Raw genomic sequence first — 23819 nt, 5'->3', positions numbered from 1 at the left:
CTAGTTAAGTTAAGGTAATTAGGCAGGTTATTTTATAACAATGGTTTGTTCTGAAGACTTAGGGGCTAATAATTTTGACCTTAAAATGGTTCATAAAAAAATTTAAACCGCTTTTTATTCTAGCCGAAATAAAACAAAAGTCTTTCTCCAAAAGAAAAAATATTATCAGACATACTGTAAAAATGTCCTTGCTCTGTTAAACATCATTTGGGAAATATTTAAAAAAAGAAGAAATAAATCAAAGAGGGGCAAATAATTCAGACTTCAACTGTGTGTAGACAGACAGACAGACAGACAGACAGACAGACAGACAGACAGACAGACAGACAGATAGATAGATAGATAGATAGATAGATAGATAGATAGATAGATAGATAGATCATAACAAGAACTGCTGCTTAATTGAATGCATGTAATAGCGACACCCGGTGGTTATTTATTGAATTACGTTCTTTTTTGTATGGCGGGCCAGATTCTATTGATATTTATAAAAAGCCTCGCGGGCCTCCACAAAACTGATTGCGGCCGCAGATGGCCCGCGGGCCGTAGTATGGACATGCCTGGTTTAAGGTATGTTGATAGGTCATCATGGATATTAACAGCAGATCCAGTGAGCTAATCTGCGCATCTCTGATAGTAAAATAATAGCCTATGTTAAACGTAAACATTTTAAAATGAATATTCATTTAAAAAAAACAAAAGTTTGTCTTTAGACAACATTGTCTTCATTTTCAAACACAGAAAGTAAAAATAAGACATCTGAGCTTTTACAGATACAGGAACAAGATAACAAAAAGGGTGCCACTTCAGCATAAACGGCAGCTTAGTTGTTTACTTGGTCTTTTTCTTTGCACTGTGCAAAAACAGAATAGCATCTATTGTGCCTAAATTCAGGCGATTTTGCCTCGCCTCTAAAATATGCCAAAATGAAGTGAGTTTTTCATTAAATCAAGCAAAATAATCTGCCAATGGGGTAAGCAAAATAATCTTGTTTTTCGATTTGTAATAAGATTATTTTGCTTACCCCTGTGGCAGATTATTAAGCTTGATTTAAGGAAAAACTCGCTTCCTTTTGGCATATTATTTCTTAAAACAAGACAATATGTTTTGCCTGTCTAGAAAATGCTTCTTGATTTAAGAACTTTTAGATATTTGGACTAGAAACAAGACCAAAAAAATCTAAGTAAGAAAAGCATTTTTTTCAGTGTAATACCTGAATAACTCAGGTAATTGGTTTATTTCGAGTCAGATGAGGGTTTCAGGCATGTTAAAAAGAAAGTTGTTTGCGGACAAATGCTTAATGTTACTGGAGACATGAATCGTTTCAAATGATAAAGTACAATTTGGTGAACTAGTTTAATCGGTTCACTTAGAAGATCCAGTTAAAAAGAACAATTGTTTTGTGATAAGGATCACTAATACAGAAATAAAACCCATTATTGGGCACACGTGTTAAATTAATACTTTTAAGTGTCTGCTCGAGTCGAATTTAATGTCGTCACTGTGCTGCTGTCATGTCCACTTGCTTTTGCGCACACGATGCAGTTTTTATCTTTTTTAACTCGTTTTTATTTTTATTTTAGGTAAAGAAAATGTTTTTCAATTCTATATATATATGTTTTTATTAACTATAATAACCTTGCTTCAGTCACAATATTATTAACATATTATACAATGGTCAACATTCGAAGTGAATCAAAAATGTTTTTCAAAATTGTCGTAAGACGGGAATGGGTGTTGCTCGATAGTTAGGACAACTTTGATGAAAGGTCTACTTCAAATGTTGCCTACTGTGGTTTCTATAAGAGAATGAAAGCAAAGCCTACTCGATAATTAGTTTCAGTTGGAAGTACATCAACATACATTTTAGCACTCATTTAGCTGACGATTTTAATCCTAAGTGACTTACAAGTGAGGGTAAAATCATTAGGAAGTAGCAATCTTTTTTCCTCTATAATTTACAAGTAATTTTTCTTCTTACTCAAAACATAAGGAGATGAGAGGGAGTTGGTTTGTCAAGCCCACTCACCTGCAGAACACATCAAGATTTTCTAGATGTTTTCAGGAACCTGAAGCATTGATAAGAACATATCTGGTGCGTATGGAGAGATAAGTGTGTCCTTCAGGTGGTTTGACAAGTCCACTCACCAACGGAGCACACCAAAAATTTAAGATGTTTATTAGAAACCTCAGGCATTGACAAGAATATGTCTGTTGCATATGGAGATGAGAGATTGTGTCCTACAGGTGGTTTGTCAAGACCACTCACCTACGGAGCACACCAAGACTTGCAAGATGTTTTCAGGGACCTAGTTCATTGATAAGAACGTATCTGGTGCATATGGAGAGGAGAGATTGTGTCCTACAGGTGGTTTGTCAAGACCACTCACCTACGGAGCACACCAAGATTTTCAAGATTTTTTCAGGAACCTAGTTCATTTATAAGAACGTATCTGGTTCATTTGGAGATATGGAGATATTTGCAAGATGTTTTCAGAAACCTGGAGCGTTGATAAGAAAGTGTCTGGTGCATACGAAGAGGAGAGTGTGTCACTTCTCATACTAAAATAAAAGTCCCAGCAACCATTTCATGTGGACTTTCAACTTGTTTTCTACATTTACTGACTGATAATGTACTAAACATGATCTGATCATACTAAAACCTTCAGGCTACATTAGTGTCTGCCTGCGGTTTAGAACTGTCTGAGGTTGGAAGGCTAAATGATTCCTCTTTCATCCCCTGCTTTCATGATGACCCTGAACCTCACACATACACATGCGCACACACACAAAGCCCAATCAACAGAGAAGCAGCAATTTAATTCTTCACAAGCTTGAAGGGAAGCACTAGCCTTCTGAAAAGAGATGAGATTTTCTTATTAATGTCCAACAGTACATCATCAGTCGGACCACAAACAATACGGCCTGATTCACCTTACTGTGACTACTCATTACTTCTCTCCTTATTGGTGTCGCAGCCTTTGTGAATCGTCATTTTCGCTTCTGTTGATCTGCTCCTGAAAGTCTGCATCACGTGGAAACATACACTGATAAAATAAGCTTTAAACAGCGCAAATAAAGAAACTGACCCCATGCTAAAAGAATTGCCTTCCGTGTTTTCCTGAATACAAGTTGCAATTGTGTGAAATGTGCTGGGACTAATATAAGGCTGTATGGAATATGTGTCCGCACACAATTAGAATCATACAGATCGTATCTTTCTTTAACTTTTGATTTCAGCTCAGCTTGTAATATAATTATAGTAAAGTTTATTGTAAACAGTGACATCAGTAGGTTTTCCTTTTTCTTTTCTAAATACTGGTTAAAGCGATCGTTCACACAAAAAAGAAAATTTACTCATTTTCCATTCATTCATTTATTCATTCATTCATAAATGTATTAATATCAGGTTAGTCTCTGATTTATCAGAGGCCACCACAGCGGAAAGACTAATGACATATGCCAACTATTCCGACAATATGTTTTTACATAGCAGAAGCTGTTCCAGCCGCAACCCAGTACTGGGAATCACCCATTCAGTCTCAAATTCACACACACACTTATACTGTACATTATGGCCAATTTAGTTTATTCAATTCACCTAAAGCGCATGTCTTTGGACTGTAGGGGAAACCAGAGCACTCAGAGGAAACCCACGCAAACACATGGAGAACATGCAAACTCCACACAGAAATGCCATTTCAGTAGGTGCACTTCTGTACTTTTTAGCTACTGATTTAGTAGGGATGTCCAGATTCAATTACTTGATTGGAAATTGGGCCCGATCACCCAGTTTCAGACTCGCTTGGAATCGAACATTACGTCCCAATCAGGACAGAATATATATGCGTATATGTATTATTTTATTATTAAATATTTTGCTGTGTAGAAAACTAGCCCTTAGTTTCTAAATGGGATGACAGACATTTTGTAGTTAAGTTCAGAAAAAAAAAAACTGAGATGAAAGACAAGCTGAATTGAGAGCAGGGGTGAATAAGGGGCCGATGACACTGAACGTGCGTCTTGTTTTGGGAGGCACCTTTTTTGATTGGTTTGCTAACATCCGCGAGCACTGTGCGCACTGCTTATGCGCCCTGAACGGAAAAACTCTGAGCGGAAAAGGCGCGTTACGTCAGTCACGTTTTTTTCATTCACCAATCAAATGAAAGCAGAGGCAGGGTTTCCATTGAGGTGCCTGCAGTGTTTGTGTTGTCAAGACAACAACGGAGACTTTTAAAGATGGAGGAGAGACTTGTGGTTGCTGTTTTGAGATCCGGTGATGTATGAATTACAAATCTTGAATCTCACAATATTAATACATTTTGAAATTATATTAATACAAACAGCAACACTCGTGCATATTACAGCTGATTAAATCGTTGCCTAGTGACATAAAAAGCGCACCACGCTTCTTTTTTCGTCAACAAAAAAGTAGTGAGGTGCGCCTCGCGTTTTTGGAACATAAATATGCGTTCGGTATGATAAGCCCCTAAGAAAGTAGAAAGAAAGTCACTCGGGGTAATATCACTGATTGTTATTGTTATTTATTATTATTGCTTTCTAAAGGTGTAGTAGGTAAAAAGAAGTACACAATTAAAACTGTACATTTGTCAAATAGGTTTCATCTCCAGTTCTGTAGAGCTGTATTTCTCAACCCCGAAAGTGGGTCGCGGGAACATTTTCAGTGGGTCGCAGCGTGTGTGGTCAAAAAAACAACAAAAGTTTCATTTTTAACTTATTTTGACTTTGATTTTGAAATGCATGCACGACAACTATACCGTTTGACATGTGAAATTTCATTTAATCATAGCAACAAATATGTTAAAGGGCAAGTACGACCCCAAATATGTAAACTATGGATTTACATATATTGACTGAAAAAAAGACTTAAAGCCTCAGTGTGACATAAGTAGTGAGGTGCTCTCACAAGAGAGCACAAAACCTTCTAAATTAAAACGACATTTAAAAACCAGACAACATGTTATTAACCGTTTAGTTCATGGAAACTGAACCTTTCCTTACCCTAACCACTGTTTACAGTATTTGTCGTTTTTACTTTGTAATATTTCTAAAATTTGATACATTTTATTAAATGACAGCAATAAAATATTGTTTATTTGTAAGTCTTGGTGATGTTCGTATGATTTATCTGTCACTACTTGTGTATGGTAACAAATAAATACAAATTAATTATAATTCCTAAAATTGTATTATAGTTCCTAAAAATTTGGGTCGCGGCTTGATGACCAATGTAAAAATGTGGGTCCCATGGCCAAACTAGTTGAGAAGCCCTGCTCTTGAGCACTGCATGTCTGAATGTCTGTTCAGTCACTTCTCTTTTTTTTTTTCCTGACATGCACTAAACAGGCATAAACTACTCATTAATGGATTAGTGAATTCTGACACAGTAGCTAATTGAATCCTCCATTCAAACAATTCATTCAAAACTGCTGATTCATTCACAAATGAAGAACTAAACTGTAAATTCTTAATTTGCTCACTTGAAACACTGCTTTTAGATGCTCTAATGTTTTGAGAGATTTGGTTTTGTAACTATTTTTGTAAACAAAACAGATAAAAAATTGAAAATACTTTAACAAGTAACTCATTCATTGTTTGTTAAATAAAATTAAGATCACACATTCCTCTCATGCTAATATTTAGCAAAATAGTACTCTTAGTGTTAAGATATCTTTTTTTTTTACATTTATTATTTGTAATATCATATAAGAAACAAAACCCCATGTGTTTTTATTTCTCAATGCAATTTTGACTAAGAAATTTGAAGAGCAAGAATTAATTTGATAAAGACGTCAAAAAATAAAGCCACAAACCAGTTTCCAGTCATTAGATATTCTCCACCCATGCTCATGTATAAAAAAAAGGTACATTTAAACTAAATTTTGTTTTCTGGCATACTGCTAAAAACCTGTGCACCTGTAGTCAAAGCTGCAGTGCAGACAGCATATTTTACTGGGCCACTATCTAGCTTTCTAGTTTTGTTCGCAATATGCATCAGATGGTCAGTAAACAGAAAGCAGGCAGACTGTAGGCGCTCTGTCTGTGCTGGTTATCAGTACAAAATCCTAGCATTAGATCCTCTGGAATCACCTCAAACTATACTTCGCATTCTATTATTGCTAGTCCATCCCTGAGATTTCATATATAAAATAACAAAAGCCCAAAACAAAAGAAAAAGAAAAGAAAGCAGGTTTTGTTCAGCCTGAAGTGAAAACAGTTGCGGTACTGTACCTCTCTCTGTTCGCTGCAGATCTTGCAAAGCCACTGGGTCCGTTTCTGACCGCCTGCAGTCGTCTCGATTCCACATTTAGTGCAGACCTTCTGCAAAACATAAATACACACATCCTTAGAACAAGCCAAAAATTAACACAGCCTGCTACCTACTGTAAACATTAAGACTGAACCATTTTAATAAGTGAAACGTACATCTGTTTATGTAAAGGTCTTGTCAGTAGTAGAAAGTAGCATAAGCTGACCATGTGTTTGTAGTGAAGTGAAAAAGCTGACTGGTAGCACGGTTTTATTCTTATAATCACATTAATAAATATACATTAAAGAATCTGGACAGCTTTATAGATTTATTTATTTAAATTATTTATTTTAGTGACCCTACTTGAGAACTTACAAAAAGAACAAATAAAAGAATAAATGAATAAATAAATAATAAAATTCATTTTTATTACTACTACATTCATTTATTTTAACATTTACAAGCTAAAAGGATTTTTATTTTTGCCATCATAAAAAACTATTCTTAAAAATCAAGCATTTTATATATAAAGATGAAGACATTATACATTGGTTTTCATAAAACAATACAAAAGCACATTTACAGAAAAATTATATTATATAAAAACAATGAATGCAAGTAAAGTGTCCAATGTTTAAAATTTTCTTTTGGGAAAATAAAAATGTCAAACCACGATGGAAAAACTTGAAATTCACTCTAAATTATGCATAACAGTTGGATTAAAAATTAACTGCATAATTTTTTCTGACCTGATTAAAGTCACTTGACAACATTTGATGAGTTTTTAAATTAAATCACCTTGCTAACGAATGGGTAAAGCCTAGCTGCCTGCAAAATATTGGCAAATATAAACATAAAATGACAATCATTACTATTTTGGGCCTGCACTGTGATCTATAAGTAGCCATTTAACATGTTAGCAAATGATTTTTATTTTATTTTTTTGCTAATGTTCTTGTTACTGAATGACATTAGATTTTTTTTTATGATAATGTATGATAATCACTATTTTATCTGATAAACTATTAATTATGTGTATAACATGTATTTATATACACACACAGTAAAGGTTAAGCAAATAAAACAAAGAAACCCTCAAAAAGATGTGGTTTGCTGTTTGTTCAAACCACTTATTTAAAACAAGCTGAGAACACAATTCTTGAGGGTTTTTTTTGGGACAACTTTATTGTTTTATATTCAATCTACTTAAATTTGTAAAAACTAATAAATAAATGTAATTTCTTCATAATGGCCCAACTGAATTGTTTACAGTAAGACTATATATATATATATATATATATATATATATATATATATATATATATATATATATATATATATATATATATATATATATATATATATGTATATAATTTTAAATATGCTGGATTATTACAACCCAATTTTGGGTAAAATATAGAAAAAAACCAGCCAATAATCTTTTTAATGAAATTTATAGGAACAGATGTAACACATCATTTAGGATTTTCCATATTTTATTATATTTTCATTGAAATAACCCAGCATTTTTAGTGTAATGACAGCTTGCTTTTAAGCAGTATAATGTCTGATAATCAAATAAATAGCAAGAAACAATGAAATACTAATAACCAATTATATTATAGTCAATGTGTATTTGTAATTACTTGACATGTTTTATTTTCCTATACGTTTTATAACACTGTAAAATAAAATCCATTTTCCTTCGCTAACTAGTTCGCATTTTTTTAGACCACAACCACAACCTGTCGAGCAATTGAAGGCAAAAATATACACAGTCTGATCTGGACATCACTTGCACAAGGGCTGCACAATCATTTCAGTATTGGTATCGCAATGGTCACATCGCTGGAGCCTAGGATTACAATTAACCAGGAACTACAGTTCAGAGCACATGATTTGATTGCAAAATTTAATCCTAATATGTAAAATATTTTTGATTTGTTTTCAAGGCCTGCGACTAAGATTTCAAGAGAATTTAAACTATTTAAGCACAAGAAACTATGTCACTTTAACTAAGAATGATTGTGTTTATTTATACAATAGAGATTCCATGCAGTGTTATTACGAAATTGTTGTACCTCAATACTCGAAAACCAAGTGCTGTTTATATTGTTTTTTTTTTAAATCATTGTTCGATTGTTTTCATCCATGCTTCAATTACATGGCAGCAACTCAATGCATTTAGGCATGTAGACATGGTCAAGACGATCAGTTACATTTCAAACCGAGCATCAGAATTGGGAAGAAAGGTGATTTAAGTGACTTTGAACGTGGCATGGTTGTTAATGACAGACGGCTGGTATTTCAGAAACTGTTGATCTACTGGGATCACGCACACCCATCTCTAGGGTTTACAGAAAATGGTCTGAAAAAGAGAAAATATCCAGTGAGCGGCAGTTTTGTAGGTGAAAATGCCTTTGGTAATACCAGAGGTCAGGAGAGAATGACCAGGTTCAAACTGATAGAAAGGTAACAGAAACTCAAATAGCCACTCGTTACAACCGAGGTATGCAGAAGAGCATCTCTGAACACACAACACGTTTAACCTTGAAGCAGATGGGCTACAGCAGCAGAAGACCACACCAGGTGCCACTCCTGTCAGCTAAGAACAGAAAACAGATACTATTCACACAGGCTCACCAAAGATGATTGGAAAAAGATTGGAAAAACAATGCCTGGTCTGATGAGTGTCAATTTCTGCTGCGATCTCAGACTGGCTTCCTGAACATGACAATGAGTTCACTGTACTCACATGGCATCCACAGTCACCAGATCTCAAACCAATAGAGCACCTTTGGTATGTGGTTGAACGGAAGATTTGCATCATGGATGTGCAGCCAACAAATCTACAGCAATTGCGTGATGCTATCATGTTATTATGGACCATCTCTAAGGAACATTTTCAGTACCATGTTGAATCTATGCCATGAAGGATTAAGGCAGTTCTGAAGGGAAAAAAAAGGGTCCAACCCGGTACTAGTAAGGTGTACCTATTAAAGTGGCCAGTGAGTGTATTTTTATTTAGATCATCTAAAATCCTACAAAATCTCAATGAAAGTAAAATGAGAGTTCGTTCCAAATAGAAGTAACTAAAGTTGTCTTGTGAAATTATATTCATATCGCAATATAAATCACGGAAAAACTAGATATTGCAATGTCCGTTCTTTCCAATATCGTGCAGCTCTAACTTGCACCACTGCTATTTAGCAGTTGTTTCAGGAATAAATTTGATTTGCTTCATTTGCCCACAAGAGAACTCTTAATGCAGTATTTAAATGTGTGGAAGTGGAAATATGTCCACCTTGAAATTGTGTTGATTATGAGAAGCAACGTTCTCATCCAGACAGAAATGAATTAAATTACAGCAGGAGATTTGACTGTGGACTCTAAAGGCTTGGTTTTAAAGATTCAATTTGAAGGTAAGAGTTTGGGTGTGCTGTTGTAATAAGGAAAAAGAAAGAACCTTTAATCAGACTTTACGTAATAGAAAGACAAACACTAGAATGAAGTGGCAGTAATTTGGTTTTAGGAGAAGTTCTATATACTTAAATTGCTTCGGGATGGAGTTAGCAAGAGAAGAACAGAGAGAATGCAAGAGTGGGGGCACAAAGAGATCTCTTCAATTTCCGCTAAATACTTCTAAAGATCCCTCAGCGAGCGAGAGCCATCTTTAAAGCTGCTGTAAGCGGTTTAATACCACGCATAAAATGTCCTTTCTGCCTGACAGATATCACTGAAATGGCTGTCTTGAGAAATCACACTTCACACTGTGACAGCTTCAGGCTCTGTAAACAGAAGAAAGAAAAAAATGAAAGTGATTGCAGTCTGCATGTTTCAGCCAATCAGAAAGCCTGAAGATGACTTTCTACCATAGGGTTTGGGGCGGGATACGCTCTGTCTAAACACTAGCAGCAAAACAATTAAACCACTATGGCTAATTTGGTTCTTACCCTTCTAAAGGGTGCAGTCAAGTTACATTTTTGGTTTCACTGACTTAAAACTAAATAAAATGCATTCAAAACTTTTGGGAACTTCTTTTTTCCGAATTCATTTAAGATAGAAATATGGAAAAGTATGCAAGTACATAACCAAGGTGTTCATTTATTGTCATAGGCTAAAGTATCTGCACTGATTTAAAATGTATGTCAAGCACTATAGCTGCACTTTAAGTGCCCCATTAATAATAGTACTGTTTTATTCGTGTATATGTATTTTACTGATTTGTGTACTCCACCACTGCTGACAAGGGCTGACAAAGTCCCTAAATGAGACTGTAAAAGTAAACATCACCATGAAATTCTTAATAAAACCATTAACACATTAAGGGTGTTTATTTGCTGAAATTAATAATAAAATCTGTTTTGATTGTATTCTGAAAAGTATATTCATGTAAGGTTTTTGTACATGTTATATATATCGAAAAGATAAAAAAACAATAAATTGTTGTATGAATGCTCTCATTTTTAAATATCATTCCATTAGAAATGCATGAAGGTCATGTGACCATCAGGAAGATCGCAGCATCTCCTTTCTCACAGGACGCGTTCTCTGTTTTTGCGGTTTACCGAGTTCGTACTTCCGAGGTGACCTGGAAAGAACGGATATCACTAGAATGCAAGTCCGTTCTCTGCGTTCTTGAAATTAAGAAACAGCCAATATATTGTTTCAGCAGCGATACCGCAATGTGCGAATCTACAACAGTCACATCGCAGGATTTCAAGCAATTTCAAGTGTATGGAAACCAATTTGGACACATAAAATTACAAAGTTTGCCACTAACAAAGATTAATTGTGTTTAATTATTTATACAATAAACACTAGTGTTATTTTAGCATATTTCATTAATTTTATTAAATCTCTTTACCTCAATACTGTTAGACTCCACCGAACACCATAAAGCACTACTTATTCCATTTTGACATTGTTCTTTTGTTTCAATATGTGCTTTAATATATATAATATTAATATATTTTGCACATTTTACAGAAATGCACTTCCCAGAAAAAAATCAGCCCAATCAATGTAAAACTATGAATTTATTCCAAATAATTAATTCCATACCGTAGTCATCTTGTGAAATTACGTTCGTATCGCAATATACTTATCGCAGAAAAACAAAATGTTGCAATGTCTGTTTTTTTCCAATAGACTATTTCAATGTGATGATGCCATTGGCCTATGGATATTTCCTGCTTGTTGTCAAACTATTTTAATAACTGTAACAAAAGGCAATTCAATCATATCTCAAGATTAAAACAGCTGTCATAATTGTATTCATCAATATGTGGACCTTATAGCTTTCACGGGAGCTATAGAAGTTAAAAATGTGAAGCAGGAAATACATTAGGACCATTGTTATTGTTTGCATCTCTCAAAATGTTCTAAATTGTGCAGCCCTATTTAGAAGAGGTAGCTCCCCAGTGACAGATTTTCTACCTTTATTTCTGAGAGTGTACATACTGCTCATATTTGATCAGATTTCCTAAGATATCGTAATCCGTAATTTATCTCCTAAACACAAGCAATAAAAAAACCCTCAAATCCGTAGTCTTATCTATAGGTTGTTTTCACATGATGTCATTGATGACACACGAAATTCAGATGGAGGGCAGGAAGTGATTGTTTTACAAAGGCATCGCTATCGAAACGTCAAAATGCTTCTGTTTTATGTTGTTTAAATTAGTTGAAATTGGGCAAAATGAGAAATGTCGAACAGCTCTTATAGACTTCCCTTTATGAGAAAAATTTTTTGGGAGAAAGTTCAAGAAGCTGGTTGAAAAACAGAAAAAAGGCAGTCTGTAATAAACATTTATTAAATACATCCATGTGTACAAACTTTTTTTGAACGCGATAATTTGTTAAACAGCACCAATAAAGATTATATACAGGCCTAGCTATATGTATATGTTAATGTGTTGTATAAAAATCAGATACAAACTAGGGCTGCTCGAATAATCAGAATCACAATTATTTTGGCTATAATTGTAATCTTGATTATTCAAAACGACTTAAATTTTTTAAATTTTTTTTTTTTGTAAATTAAATTTTTTTTCCCAAACTACAGAAACCAGGAATTTTTCGCAGTATTAACTATATTATGTTTTCTTTTGAAGAAAGTCTTAATTGATTTATTTTGTCTAGAAACAGGTTTTTGAAACCTATTTTAATATCAATATTAATAGCCTCTTTAAGCAAGATATTTTTTTTCATTGTTTAACAGTAGTTTTTTCTGCAGACAATGACTTGCCTAATTACCCTAATTAAGCCTTTGAATTGCACTTTAAGCTGAATGCTTGTGTCTTGAAAAATATGTAGTAAAATATTATGTGCTGTCATCATAGCAAAGATAAAAGAAATCAGTTATTAGAAATGAGTTATTAAATTATGTTTAAAAAATGAGTTTAAAAAAATCTTTCCGTTAAACAGAAATTGAGGGGAAAATATAAAGGGCCAGTAATTATTCAGGAGGGCTAAAAGGCTTCAACTGTATATATATAGTTATTTTCCTCCCTTTAAATAAGGAAAGGGAAATAAAAACAATAGAATAAAATATGAAACAAACTTTAAGCATCTTCACTGTAAGGAAAAAACAATTATAGCTACAAAAGTCCTTTAGTCAAGAGCAGTGAGTGATTTAGTCCTTTTGTTGTTTGATTAATAAAAACAGTCAACAACAAGAATTTTACGCACTGTCACTTTAAGAGCAGTACGGTTTTGATTTACTTTCACATGTCTTTTGATTCTCAACTTGTTTGTTTATTACATAAATGAGGGTGAATATGAATAATCACTAAACACCACATTGACACAAATTTGCATGTGTTTGACCATTCAAGTGCTAACATTAAGATGACTTTAGCAGGGTATATGCAGGTATCCTAAAGGTAATTTCAATACCTTTTTAAGACTTTTTAAAGACCTTCTCAGAATATTTTAAGACCTCATCACCACTTCAAGTTCTAATCAGTATTAAGCCTTTAACTTAATAAACAGTTGTTAATAAACCCTTGTAGTTGAATAAATCAATGGAGCACAATCACGCAATAGAACTCAGATAAGCTTAGAAGAAACAAAGCTAAAAAAGAATAAATTATGCAGATGTTTTCAGCGACAGGCTTCAGCCACAGTTTAAACTCGTCTTTCTCCAACCTGTAGTACGCAAACTTACATTTTTCCATTTTACAGTCTATTTTGCTCTATTGTTTTGTTACATGTTGAGAGCGTCACATCACCTTCCGTGTTTGTTGAAAATTAGACATCACCCGGATAGAGGAGCCCGAACCAATCACATGGATTGAGTCAAACACTTTGGACAAAGCTTGAACAAAATTGTAGTCCTCATAAAAACGTGATTAAGACTTTGTTAATACCTTTTAAGGGTCTTAATTTTCTCATAATTAATTTATTAACTTTGAATACTTTTTAACACCCTGATGTGTGTGCGTCTCTGAGGCTGAGCGAATACAATCTTTTTTGCTCTTTGCTGCAAAAGTTACATTACAGTACATCCTTTTAGTCATTTTCTGAGCTTTGCAAAGCAAAAAATATGTACAATTGAAAAAGGAGGCAGTATATGATGCAATCAACATTTTGGGCCCTATCATACACCCGGCGCAGTGTGGCGCAAGGCGTGGTACAGTAGTCTTTTGGTAGTTTCAGCTTGGCGCAAGAGTCGTTTTGAGGCGTTGCGCTACGCTGTTTAAATAGCAAATGCATTAGCGCTCATTTGTGCGCCCATAGGCGTTCTAGTCTAAAAAGGAAGGTGTTCTGAGGCGCACCCGTTCTAAACTCCGGCGCAGAGTTGCGCACTGCTTAATACGCACAAGAGAGCAATAGGCAAATATCTTTACATATGAAAAAAATTAAATATTAAAGATATATATATAAATATATATATATATATATATATATATATATATATATATATATATATATATATATATATAGGATATAATAAGAATAGATATAGAATATAAATATAAAGGATTAAAATATTATAAAACATATTATTTTCTAGCCTACATAAATATGAAAAATCACTGCTTTTATGTCTTCTTCATCTCGGGGGGGCTTTTTCAGTTCATTCATAACAATTTGCTTTTGTATAATGTTATTATTATTAACAGTATTATTTATTATATCCATATTTATATTTGTTTTATTAAAAACAAGCTTAGATTTGCCCACCTGTCAGGTATTAGACCATATGGGGCACAGATTGTGTTTTAGGATATAACCCAGGTTTTTAAACTCATTTTGTTATTATTGTTTATTTAATTGTTTGCTGGAAATTAGAACTGAAGGAAATTAGAAATAGTTTTGAAACGAATATTTGCGCTTAAACAAAATTATTTATTTATAGGCTAATTGATGTCTGTGCATAAAGGTTTCCCTATCCAAGAGCGAATGTGAAAGTAGTTCCATTATCTCTCATTCTCACGCAGTAGATGCTCTGTTTAACAGTTTTCTGTTAAAAAACTGTTAACTGTTTGCTTGTGAAATGCTCATTTTTTCCACTTAGACTTACTTTGCGTCCTGTAAATAGCGAATGCGCTCTTGGCGCGACGCAGATGACTCTTAAAGGGAATGGGTGATGAGACTCTAATTGGTTTATTCTTAAAACACACCTATAATTCATTTAGAAAATAAACTCAACTCTTTTAGATCATGCGCCGCGGCGCAAGGCAGATTTCCCGTCCTTAAATTAGCAAAAACGCGTCCTGACACGCCCTGAAAGCGTTTGCGCCCTGCGTCATGGACTGTCAAAATAGAACCCTTTATTTCCATTAATGTTTTTTTTCATAATCGTTAGAAGCCAAAATCAAAGTCAAAACTGAATTTTGATTAATTGCACAGCGCAAATACAACCATCACTAGACTTTTACAAAATCAAGGAGAATATAAATAACATACCCTGCAATGTAATCGCTGCAATGAAATCTCCATTTTGATTTGAAATAATCCAACTCTTTACTGCCAGAATAAATGACCTTAAGGTGAACATTAAGATGCGCAGCAGCTGTGAATGTTTGTTGATGGAATGTTCATAAACAGAACAAAGATGAAATGCAACCCTTGCGACAAAACTAGACGGTTATTATTGTGGGGAACTTCTTTTCACCCAGGTTTTGTATGCTTTCATCTGTTATTTTTGATGTCTGAAAGATATCCGCATGGGGGAAAAGTAAAGTAATTTATAATAAACACGTTTTTGAACCACATAATAAAGTGTGTAATGTGTACAACTGTAATAAATACTGTAAGGTTAGTGTAATCTATGGTGCATGTTGATGGTGTACAATTATAGCGTATAAAAATGAAGCCTATTAAATAGTTTGTTTATTGCTTATTGGAAAAAGGATTTTTACTTTTTATTAAACACTTGTATTTGTATTGCTTAAGGTGATTATTAACCAAACTTCTTCTCTGAGTGTAATACAACTTACATAATAATGAATCATTTTTGCAGAAGTAGATAAAGCTAAAGTAGATGGGGCCTGAATGTCTAGCTCTGAGTTAAACTCCCTGTAAGCAGAGATGGTTCAGTGAAATTGATCACAGAATATTTGCAGTGGAGTTGTCTTATGCTCTTAACAGTGGGCAGAGAATTCGTGGAAGCAGAGGAAGTATGTTTGGGTGCAGCCACTGGAGAACTGGAGAATGATTGACAAGTGGCAAATTCCACTGAACTCTACCTGTTAATATCAGCTGTGTATAAATTCTTGAGCCAGGAAATGTAAAGTTTCTACGCACCTCCTAAATGTAATGTATACTATACATCAATAAGTGTAACACCAATTCTAATATGCACGCACACTGGATTAACTATAGCAGCGGGCCGCTCACATATTGCATCATTTCTTTTACTTTCAAGCGCTCGCTTCTTCCAGACGCAACGAGTAGAAAACATCTCACGCCGTAGCGGTGAAGGTTGGCTTCCAGTGCAATGTAAACAAAAGATATGTTAGACGAATTATTACAAATTTACATTTACATTTAGTCATTTAGCAGACGCTTTTATCCAAAGCAACTTACAAATGAGGACAAGGAAGCAATTTACACAACTATAAGAGCAACAATGAGTAAGTGCTATAGGCAAGTTTCAGGTGTGTAAAGAAAGTTTAAGAAGCAAAACATTAGTATTTTTATTTTTTTTTGTTAGTGTAGGAATCAGACAGGGAATTGCATATTAGTAAGGAAAGTGGAGACTGAATAGTTGAGTTTTTAGTCTATTAATTAAATTACAATGATTATTAGGGATGTAACGGTATCAGAATTTCACAGTACGATAATACCTCGGTATGAATGGCACGGTACGGTATTTATTGAATAATTTACAGGAAAAACAACACTAATGAAAAGACTAGAAAAAAAGTGCCAAAAGTGTTTATTTACCTTAGCACTGAACATATCAATGACATACAAATTAGCCATCTATCTGTAAGTTTCGAAACAGAAACTTAAATTTTTCAATTTTAATAACAAAAAACTATTAAACTATATAAAAAAATAAAGTTTCAATTTAGTATTGTTGAAAACTCATCACATTCAACAATTAATCACTCACTCACTTAGATAGAGATGTTTTTTTTACAGAAAATTATCATATAACTATAATCTGGTAAAAGCTGGGATCTCTGGGCATGCCCCCTGCAACAGAAAAAAAAACCCTTTCAATTGGGACTGAGGTTTCTGGGACAGAGAGATATGATTTAGCCAAGGTTGACAGTAGTGAGTAACGTTGTGCATTGTCTTTCCACCACTTGAGAGGACAAGCCATGTGTGAGATAGAGGTCTTTTTGCGGTATAAGTCAATGTCTGTATCAATCTAACAAGTGTGCTGTGTTTTGCAGTCCCCATGACTGTTTTTAGTCGTATTCTCCGACTTATATTTCACCACAGTGTGGCAGTGCCTGCATATTGTTTTTTTCTTTGTCACCCTTTCTCCTTTTTTCGTATCTTTTCAGAAAGAAACCGTAATGCTTCCACACATCCGATTTAAAACCCACTTTAGGTTCGATCATTTCCAGCTCTTTTTCTTCCCCGCTACTAGCAACACACTCCATTTCCACATTACTGGATCTGTAGTGACAACAGACCACAAAGGATGATGGCCACGCCTAGGCTGATGGGAATTGTAGTTCCCGCTACCTACCGTTCGCTTCATTCGCAAAACTTTTCTCCGAAAACTTTTCTCAGAAATATAGTTTTATTGAGTCATGAGCCTACGGTAATATTGAAAAAAATGCGGTATAACGATATTTACAATATTGTTACATCCCTAATGATTATATATGTATGAACGCAGATGATAACAACAGTTCATTTAAACACTTAACTAATATAAAGCTTAAATGTACATTAGACGTGATAACCGTGAAACCATGTTCATTCTTCAGACTACATAATCAACAATACACCACGGATGATCCTGGGAAAGAAATATCTCAAGACTCCTTTAATATATCTTTTTGGGGTGGACTTGAATGAGGTATTAGACCCTTTTTTTTACCAAAAGTATAGGTCTAATCTCTTATGTATCTAGGAAATGTATTCTGTTAAACTGGAAACAGGAACTCCCTCCAACATTTGAATTATTTAAAGATATCATAAATGACATGCTGCATTTGGAATATTTAACATATAGCTTAAAAAACAAAACACACATATTTTTAAAAACCTGGAAAATTTTTATGGACCCTTTAAGAACCCTTTGACCTGAACCTGCATAATACCAATTGTTATCATACTGACCATTCACAAGCCGTTTTTTGATTTATGTACATGCTTCTATATTTGTATACTCTGATGCTACACTTAATGCTGAATATTCTTTTTGTCAATTGTGTTGTTTTTTATACTGTAAAATGATAAATAAATAATAATAATTTTAAAAAACAATACAACACAGATGTTTTAAAGAGCAAAAATACAACATAAGGGTTCTTATTTGCTGTGGTTTCATCACTCATATTGCAAGTCTCATCTCTCCGGCCTCTCATTTGGGATACTTTTCATGAACTGACCCCCATGACAAACTAATTGAATAGCCCTGTTATACAGTCTCTACCGCCTCGATGACAGGCAAACATATTTTAGTTTAGTAGAAAACTCGGCTCTGATATAAGGATCATGCCCAACATGTCTGGTTATTTTCTATTATATCTCCTTTGAAACGTGGGTCCCACTTTATATTAAGTGGCCTTAACTAATATGTACTTACACAGGAAGTAATAGTTTGTTACAATGTACTTATTATGTAAATACATGTATTTACTGTGTACTTATGCTTGATTAAATACATGCATGTAATTACATCTGTAGTTAACTTTTGTAATTACATTTGTAAATACACTGTTGACCATCCCTTACACCTTAACCCTCCCTTAAACCTACCCATGCCACCAAACCTGTTCATAACCCAACCTCTATCCCAACTCAAAAGCACCACAAGTGTTCTCAAATACATTATAATCACAGTAAGTACATTGTATTTATTTTTTTTATGTAAGTACACAGTAGTTAAGGACACTTAATATAAAGTGGGACCGAAACGTGGTATAAATCGCAAAAATACAGACTTTCCTCTATGTCTCCCACTCTTTTTTTTTTACTTCCTGTCATCCATATGAATTCCGCGCGTCACCAAAACAACCTATCTAATCTTTCTATCTAATGTTGAAAACATAAGAGATGTGAAGTAGGAAATGAAGGAAGGTCAATATTTGCATTTGTATTAGTTAAGTCAATGTTCTAGGATGGTGAAAAGCTGTGTAACAAGTGTTACGACAAATCCCTTGTCAAAAGCCTACAGTCACTTTACTTAAACCCCTGTACACTTTCCCTGCAATTCTACCAATTTAAACCCAGCTTCCATATGGTAAATGATCAACGGTTTATTCCACAGCTGGCCATATATCGACTCAACATAAGGGTGTTACTAGTCTAATAATTATAATAATGACCAATTCATTAATTCCCCCACTGTAATTCCACTGAGGTGTAGAAACAGCAGCTGTTGAGGATGATCACAGGTCATGAGAGAGCAGGAGTGATGTGAGCTCCGGCTCCCACTAACAGATGCTCGTCCTCGCCGGCACAGACCTGCTGTTTCGCTCTTTAACACTTCTTAGTCCTGTGTCAAGTCGCAGTGTGTGTCTGTCTCCAAGTAAACTACAAACTGTGATCCCAAAGTTCAGAGGAAAGTGCCTCGTCTTGTGGTAAGTTGTGCAATGGAAGTCAATGAGTGTCTCAGGTAAACACTGCCCCCTTGTGATTAAATGTGTGTGTTAAATGTCTGCAATAACACTTTTAGTAGTAATACTATTGTATGATGGTTCACCCTTCTGTTTAAAACTTATTTGAGTTCCTTTCTTCTGATAAACACAAAAGAAGATATTTTGAAAAATGCTGATTTTCACTTTCATAGCATTTTTTATTATTTTGTTAATGGTTACAACATTTAATCTTTCTTTCTGTAAAATATCTTAGGTTGTGTTCAATAGAAGAAAGAAACTCATTAAGGTTTAAAACCACATAAGGGAGATTAAATGATGAGATCATTTTTATTTTTGGGTGAACTTCATGTGTGCGTTTGAAATAAGGCCCGAAACACAATCCAAGCAGGCCAAGTACACACCGCAGCTAAATTAGGTTGTCAAATTTCAACTTTGAAAGCTTAATCCCGTTCTGAACATGCACAATTCAGTCTTTTACTAGTGTGACAATAGAACTTTACAACCCTATTAACGCCAGCCAGTTCCCCATTTCCTAATACAGTACACAGTAATTAAAACTTATGTTGTTTTCAATGTTAGCATTTTTTTTATTGAATCTTCACTATTTCTAATCAGGTGTATTCATATACATTTTAGGCTACTTCACTATCCACTCTTTCATGGACACCAAATTCAAGGACTTTCAAAATCTCTAATAAATTAAAAATAGAGCACCTTATGTAATTCACAGCCCTTTACATCCATTCAAGTCTCTGCAGAAGATCAGCAAAAACTAAAAAAAATAATAATAAATACATAAAGCTAGAGGATAAAGTATACATATATAATTACACTCACCAGCCACTTTATTAGGTACACCTTACTAGTACCGGGTTGGACCCCTTTTGCCTTTAGAACTGCCTAAATCCTTTGTGGCATAGATTCAACAAGGTACTTGCCCACCTGCAAGGTACAACCATGCCACGTTCAAAGTCACTTAAATCATCTTTCTTCTCCATTCTGATGCTCAGTTTGAACTGCAGAAGATCGTCTTAACCATGTCTACATGCATCAAGTTGCTGCCATGTGATTGGCTAATTAGATATTTACATTAAGGAGCAGTTGGGCAGGTGTAGCTAATAATGTGGCTGTTGAGTGAAGAGCACCATGAAAGTCATTCCTGTACTTAACATTTAATTTTCACTTCATATTTACCTCACAAGATCATAATGATGGTGTTTAATGTGTCGTTTTCAAACAACCAATTTAAAGTAATTTTCAAAGAACTAACAGAATTGATCGCATTCAATAATGGTAATATTCAAATGCTTTTCCTGAAGTATTGTAGTGGTAGGCAGAGCGAGGCTTCATGAAACAAGCAGTCGTAGCAAATGTGTCGAAGGTTTGAAATGTTTCGAAATCCGTCTCTACAACGACACCCGATGATCATTTTTATGTATTGCTCTGGAACAGCTTCAGCAAAGAAACAGTTCAGTAAGTTGAGGTATTAAACCACACGTTGTTGTAGAGTTGAGGGTGACTTAGTGGGGTGGTAATAAATCCTGACTAGCATGCAGAGATATTCCAGGGCTTGAATCCAGGGTGATGCAGCTATAGATGATATTTTTCAAATGCTCTGTTCTTGTAACATGTTTTAACATGGACCTGACATCTGAATTAATAATTTGTGAATAAATAGGTCTTGTTTTGGTCATAAAAAGTAACATTATCGAAATACATAATCATAATTTCAGTGTATTTGTACAAGTCGCGATTTAAATCCCGGCCATTTGCAGCACAGTAACTGTGTACACGCACGGTCCACTAGGCTACATGAGAAAGAGATTTTTTTTCTGACCCTGACAATCTAACGCAGATTCACCAGCCTCATGCATCAACGCTGCGTACCCACAAAAACTTTACGTACGCCAGGTTTCACGCTCACGTTTGGATTTACTACAATGAAATGAACGTGGGAATGTGTGCAGGTCCACGCCAACTTCATGCCTGGCGTACACACATTTCTTGTGTGTGTCTGTTTATTTTCATTGGCAACTCCTAGAGGCAGTTGTGTTAAATTGCACTCTGCAAAGTGTCTGAGCCGTGCAATGGCAGCTGAGACGGGTTCATTCGCATGTCTAGCAGGTATATAAGGTTTCCATACTATGCAGTTGACCAGCCAAACATTAAAGCGCAATTTGCAGCCGTCGCCGTTTTTCCCAATGTAATCTGAGCAATCTACTGCACACACATTGCTATAAAGGCACTATCTGAAGATGAATTTACGTGAATCAGAAACATTTCCATTCAATCAATGTGCAAATAAAATATGATGCACAGACTTCTTAAGGATTCATACTTGTCTTCTCGTGACCAAGAACATAGGCAAAATCTGATATGTAGTGATAAAAAATCTGATATGTAATGACTTCATCAGACGCTGGATTTGAACCGAGTTTATGCTTGAACGTGTCAAAACATAATGCAATGTGTTTAAGGAGCTACGCCACTCACGCTGTTAACAGTGCAAAATTGTACAGCTTTACATTGCACTATTTTTTTTTTAATATCCACTCAGTGCAATGTTCAGACCCAACTGTGTTAACAGCATCAGCTAAACTTTCCCACTCTATTTTTTTATTTAGTTATTAATTCTTGGCATGTGATAGCTAACAGGATGAATCAAGATGTTCAGTTTAATGCTATGCTGCTGGTATAGACGCATGTTAAATTGATTTTGAATATAACACAAATGATTTTTAAATTTAAAGCCTGGCTCAGGCTATTTCTGTATCCGAATCTTTGTGTCAGTGAGATCTCTGAGTGAGTGACGAGTATTTGTGTACTTCAGTGCCACGCATTGAAACACTGCGTTTTTTGAGAGGTAATTGTTTATATTGTGACTTTTCTCAAGTAAAAAAGTGGATTTATCACTGCCGTTTCAGCAGCAATACACACATAATTAGCCAATTTTGGAGTGAATGTAAAGCATTGAAATATATTTTTCCTCCCACTAAGAGATTTTTATAGCCCGACTGGAAAAAGCAAAGCCCGAGATACTGGTTTCTGCAAGCACTCAATACTTTACTGTTTAATTAAATGTAAAGTCTAAACTAATCTACTTATGATGATTATTATTATTATTCAGTCACAACATGGTGCAAAACAGTTGGGACCTGCGGAGTGATAAAAAAAGGTTATTAATATTAATTATTAATATTAAACAACAGCCTAGCCTAAAGTGAACCACATACCTCATTTTGAACTTAAAAATAATATAATTAATAATAATAATAATAATAATAATAATCCAAAAACCAATGTGAAATTTATGAGGAAACACAAAAGCCATCTTTTGGGTTCTGCTATTTTTTGTATGCACAAAATACTCTGACCATCTTTGAGAATGCTGCTCTCTGCTGCTCCAATGTGGCATCTTAGATTTACTGCATGAGCCCACAGTGCTTATATGGAAATGACTTGGAGTAATCGTAAAAAGCCATGAGTGTGTGTGTGTGAGAGGAATAGTGAACATGATGTTTCAAATATTTAAGGCGGTTTTTACCATGCAGCAGTCCAAACAGAGAACAGATGAAGAGCCCAGCAGACCGAATACTTCTCCACACAACAGACACTGTGACAGGCCGTTTCCCATGGCAGAGCTCCTCATGTTGTCCAGACGCTCCACTAGACGTCTGAAAAACAGACACACATTAATTAATTTAAAAATATATTCGTATTCTTCATGCTGAGCAGTATGTTTTTATATGTATAAATTAAGTTCACTTTGATCTAACCGAAGCTTAATGAATAATTAAAAATGTATCAGCCATATGGTTTAACTCTCGATAATCATATATACAGTATATTATGGGATTTCTTTGCAGCAAGAATGCTTTCAATTTAATAATAATAAAAAAAACTGACACGAGAGACACTAATTTGACAAATTATTGCCATGTCAGAAGGCTAGGCTTTTAAAAGTCCTAACAGGGTAATTTTTCATTAACTAAAGCCATAGAAAGAAAAGAATAAAAAGAATTGGAAAAAGAAATAGTCCTTTGCTTTAGGTTTAAACTTAATTACAAAACCTAAATAAATCACAAATTAATTAAGGCTAAACCTAGTGCTATTAATGCATGGCAATGTTTTCCTTCCAACATTTTAGATTATATAAAGGAATGACCATGTAAAGGTTTTTTTTTCAGATTGGAAATTGTTTATATGCCTGTTGCTCCCCCTACCGTTTGTTTGTTTAAATGTCGTTTATTTTGTTAATCTAAAGACAATAAAACATTGATCACAAAACATAAGTAAACAGAAAAATA

At 34.5% G+C, this 23819-nt stretch overlaps 1 protein-coding gene across 10 annotated transcripts in view; it reads right to left on the bottom strand.

Moving 5' to 3' along the window:
• doc2b (double C2-like domains, beta) overlaps positions 1-23819 on the bottom strand; it is a 408709-nt gene that overhangs the window by 368897 nt on the left and 15993 nt on the right. For all 10 annotated transcript variants that reach the window (XR_015492002.1, XM_087254531.1, XM_087254537.1 and 7 more), the window contains 2 exons: positions 23057-23186; positions 6253-6342 (listed from right to left, as the gene is read on the bottom strand). Coding sequence is in view for 9 of the 10 variants with exons in the window: in XM_087254531.1 (XP_087110657.1) it covers positions 6253-6342; positions 23057-23186 (220 nt within the window). In the remaining variant the exon portion in view is untranslated. The remainder of the gene's footprint in view (positions 1-6252; positions 6343-23056; positions 23187-23819) is intronic.

Source organism: Danio rerio, chromosome 5 (assembly GCF_052040795.2).
Source record: "Danio rerio strain M-AB ecotype USA chromosome 5, GRCz13ab, whole genome shotgun sequence".
Classification (NCBI taxonomy): Eukaryota; Metazoa; Chordata; class Actinopteri; order Cypriniformes; family Danionidae; genus Danio; species Danio rerio.
Note: the sequence above shows the minus strand (reverse complement) of the source record. Positions and strands in the feature narration are given on the sequence as shown.